At 46.2% G+C, this 4,154-nt stretch overlaps 1 protein-coding gene across 1 annotated transcript; it reads left to right on the top strand.

The window, feature by feature from the left end:
* Positions 1 to 2,446: 2,446 nt before the first annotated feature.
* Positions 2,447 to 3,253, top strand: LOC148518429 (cyclin-dependent kinase 5 activator 1-like). The gene has a single exon (XM_088477455.1). It carries the CDS (start codon positions 2,447 to 2,449, stop codon positions 3,251 to 3,253), a length of 807 nt encoding a protein of 268 aa, XP_088333581.1.
* The last annotated feature ends 901 nt before the right edge of the window (positions 3,254 to 4,154 follow it).

Raw genomic sequence — 4,154 nt, 5'->3', positions numbered from 1 at the left:
TGTCCAGCTCCCCCCCCAGGGATCACACTGCTCTTTCATTGTGCAGGCAGTGCTGCAGCGGCAGGCAGGAGAGAAGGACCAGACTGCAGTTAGGGCACCTACTTGGCGGCATCTTTCCCAGGCAGGACAGAGGAGGCGGGAATATTGTAGCATGCACTCCTCCATCGTTGTGACAGACATGCACTGTCCCGCCCACTCCAAGCTCTAACCACCTCCGGACGAGCGCTTTCAAAATATAAATTCCTAGTAGCTTTGCTAGTAATGCACCTGGCTGGCTGTTGTAAAAACCTAGTTGCCTTGAACTAAAATCTTGGTCGCCATGGCGACCGGGATTTGGTACATATCTAGTACATCAGGACACGCTTTTCACTATGGTAACAAAGCCACGACATGTTCTGGACCTAAAACTCACTGTAAAGATGCAGTTTTAGCCGGCGAGCAGAGCTACTTCATCTGTGGCCGATATCTAAGGTAAAGGGTTCGGGTGTATGAGCTAAAGCAGACACAGAAAACACAGGGCCTGATTCAGCAAGGAACGCAGTTACTTATAAGCACGCAATCTGTCGATTGTTGCGTTCGGCACATGAGTATGCATCGCAGTGCTCGAACTAGCCGCTGTGATCGGGACTGCGATCACAGAGGCTACGCAGACACATGGCAGAGTAACTGACAGGAAGTGCTGTTTGTGGGTGGTGACGGAGGGGTGGTCGGGCGAACACAGGCGTGCCGGTGCGTTGGGATGGTGTTGCAGGGGCGTGCATAAATTATCCACAATGATACCATACCATACTTGCCAACTCTCCCTCATTGTCAGGGAGACTCCCTGAAATAGTAGCAATCTCCCTGTCTCCCTGAAGAGTCTAGCATTCTCCCTCATTTCATCCGTACCCCCATTATGAAGCTGTTATATAAAAAAACAGAGATATATACATTCAAATGGGATCATTAGTGTCATTTCCTTGCATTGGTTATTATAAGGCACAATGATCCCTATGAATTTCTGAATAGTATTAGTGTGTTTTCATCAACAAACAGATCTTACTAACTGCTTTTGGGCTGGTTACATTTGGATGTAAGTCAGGTTTAGGACACGCCTCTCAGATTTATCAGTACACGCCCACTGTAACACGCGCTTATAGGTGCTGCTTTCACAATCTCCCTGAAATGCTTTTTCAAAAGTAGGCAAGTATATACCATACGCAGCCTGAGGCCTCATAGCATGTGCTGAAGTAAGCAATTCCTTATTGAGGTCTGACCTGCCTTCACTGTGCATATGGGTCCGATGTTACTGATTGTTTAGCCATACCTCCCAACATGACCCTCTCCAGGAGGCACACAATGCTCTGGTACTGGACTTCCCTGGTAATTTATGAAAGGTGGAGGCATCAGAGGTGGGGCTGCAGCACAGTCCAAAATAAACATAGGGGAGTCACACCAACTGCCAGTGAGTCCCAGCCAGTGATGTTTAGCAGTGTGTGAAATGATAGTTGGTGTGGCTCCCCTATTTGAATGTTGAACTGCGCTGCAGCCCCACCTCTTACCAGGGAAGTCCAGGACCAGAGCATTGTGTCCATCCTGGAGAGGGTAATTTTCGGAGGTATGGTTTAGCTATGTTGCCAAAGTATACAAAAGTGAGTAAGGGAAAGTGGGCATCCTTATGTTAGGCTGCGATCACAATGTGAATGCAAACATTTACATATCACCGCTGATATTAGCAACTGCATTGCATGCGTATAAGCAGAATAGCGATCCATGCTGAATCAGGCCCACTGTCATTACAAATCTCTGCCAACCTAAATGAGATTTACTATATGTCCGTGAAATGTCAATTGATTCCCTCTTCATGTGACCTTGGTATAATAGAGATTTGTTATAAGGGGTTTCAGTTTATTAGGAATAAATAAAAAGCTCACACAGAACCTCAGAGATAATGATTTAGGTAATTGCAATAATGAATTTCAAAATCTATAATTTCATGTTTTACTAAGATGGATTTTGCTACCTGGGTGCCACAGACTTACGTAATCAGAAAATGATTTTACACTTAATATTTACACACTGCTCATAGATAATCAGTGCTAGATTGGTTTACTATAGTTTTCTGCTGCTGCCTGACCAGCAAATTCAGTGTACTCAGATAAGGTTACATCACTTTTTGAATTGCCTAGATGTTATCAGTAGCTCATTAGCATAAATAACGCATCACAATCATCATTCCGTGTCACAATGCCCAATGTAAGCAGAGCACCTCTGACAACAACCTCCTGGACTCAGTCGCTGCCTAGTCTACAAACGGGCAGCTTCTTTCACAAAGTGCTGGAAACGGATTGTGCTTATCTGATTGCCTGCTGCAGTCAGAGCCACCACAGCTCACAGACCGAATCCGAATTTGCATCCTGCAGACATTTCTGCTTGCAGGTACTATAGATTAGGAACTTGATTGGGAATGTGGAATTGTCTCCCATTCCAGTGCTGCCGCAAGGCGGGTCAGCAAGAGGAAAATTCACCAAATGGGACCCATCATGCTGCTGTCGAGAACAGCAAGACTGGAGGATCTGTCGAAAGACAGTCGCTTATCTGGCGCTTTAGGCGATTTATCGCTAAAAGGAGACAACGCAGAAATGGCGACACCAATGTCACCCACCTCATCATAGAAAGCATGAAGGGTTCTCTATCCTGTGTTGATCTAACAACTTTCACACAGGTCTCAGACAACACTTTTGCTAAAAAGCCTGTGTCTAATGTTGCTGAAGACCAGCAAGTGTGCTTCAATCCAAAATGCACAATGATGCTGGCATCCACCAGCGAGCTCCTGAGCTGTTTTGCCGAGTTCATCTGTAGAAGGTGTCACCAGCTGAACAATCTGTCACCTACAGATATCATTTTATGGATGACAAGCATAGATGTGTCTCTCACTGGATACTGGCAGGAAGAAGGCTTCATCAACTCGACCAACGTACTGTTCCTCTACATGCTCTGCCGAGAGTTCATTCCTTCAGAGTTGGACAGTGAGCAAGACCTACTGGCTTTTCTATCAACATGCCTGTATATATCTTACGGATACGTAGGAAGTGAGACCTCCTATCCAATGAAGCCATTCCTAGTGGAAAGTTCAAAGGAAGACTTTAGGAGCCGTTGTCTCTCCATTATTGATTCCATGAGCTCAAAGATGCTGCGCTTCCATGCTGACCACCAGTATTTCATCCAAATCTTTGTCGATCTCAAAGCTGAGGGTGGACAGGAAGGCATATAAAACAGCCTAGAATAGTACTGGACAAGTAATCAACATCACTCCAGGCTATACAGTATACAGTGCATGCTCCACCATCATCTCCAGACTGTGCTCAAACACAGCAAACTCCTCCATCAGCTCCAGGCTGTGCTCAAACACAGCAACTCCACCATCAGCTCAAGGCTGTGCGCAAACACAGCAACTCTACCATCAGCTCCAGGCTGTGCTCAAACACAGCATCTCCTCCATCAGCTCCAGGCTATGCTCAAACACAGCAAACTCCTCCATAGGCTATGCTCAAACGCCTCAAACTCCTCCATCAGCTCCAGGCTGTGCTCAAACACAGCAAACTCCTCCATAAGCTCAAGGCTGTGCTCAAACACAGCAAACTCCTCCATCAGCTCCAGGCTGTGCACAAACAGAGCAAGCTCCTCCATCAGCTCCAGGCTGTGCTCAAACACAGCAAACTCCTCCATCAGCTCCAGGCTGTGTGCCAACACAGCAAGCTCCTCCATCAGCTCCAGACTGTGCTCAAACACAGCAAGCTCCACCATCAGCTCCATGCTGTTCACCAACACAGCAAGCTCCACCATCAGCTTCAGGCTCTTCACCAACACAGCAAGCTCCACCATTTGCTTCAGGCTGTGTCCCAACACAAACATCAGCTCCAGGCTATGCAAAGACACACGTAGAACCACCATCAGCTCCAGGCTGTTCGCTGATACTGCAAATTCCATCATCAGCTCCAGTATTTATCATGTTCTTTGCATTTACAATAAAATGTTTTGTGTTTTTTTTTATAAAATTGGTTGGTGTATTACTTTGCTTGTCAGGTCTCATATATGGACAGGGTTCAACTACGTAATGTTTTGTGATTTTCTAACTGCAACAATGCCCTGCAGAGGGTCTAGAGATCGCCTTA

Source organism: Taudactylus pleione, unplaced genomic scaffold (genome assembly GCF_031769625.1).
Source record: "Taudactylus pleione unplaced genomic scaffold, aTauple2 ptg000201l, whole genome shotgun sequence".
NCBI lineage: Eukaryota > Metazoa > Chordata > Amphibia > Anura > Myobatrachidae > Taudactylus > Taudactylus pleione.
The sequence above is the reverse complement of the archived record's forward strand: the minus strand, read 5'-3'. Positions and strand labels throughout refer to the sequence as shown.

Coding starts and splice junctions, on each gene's coding strand:
- LOC148518429 (XM_088477455.1), top strand. CDS start 2,447: ATGTGGAATTGTCTCCCATTCCAGTGCTGCCGCAAGGCGGGTCAGCAA.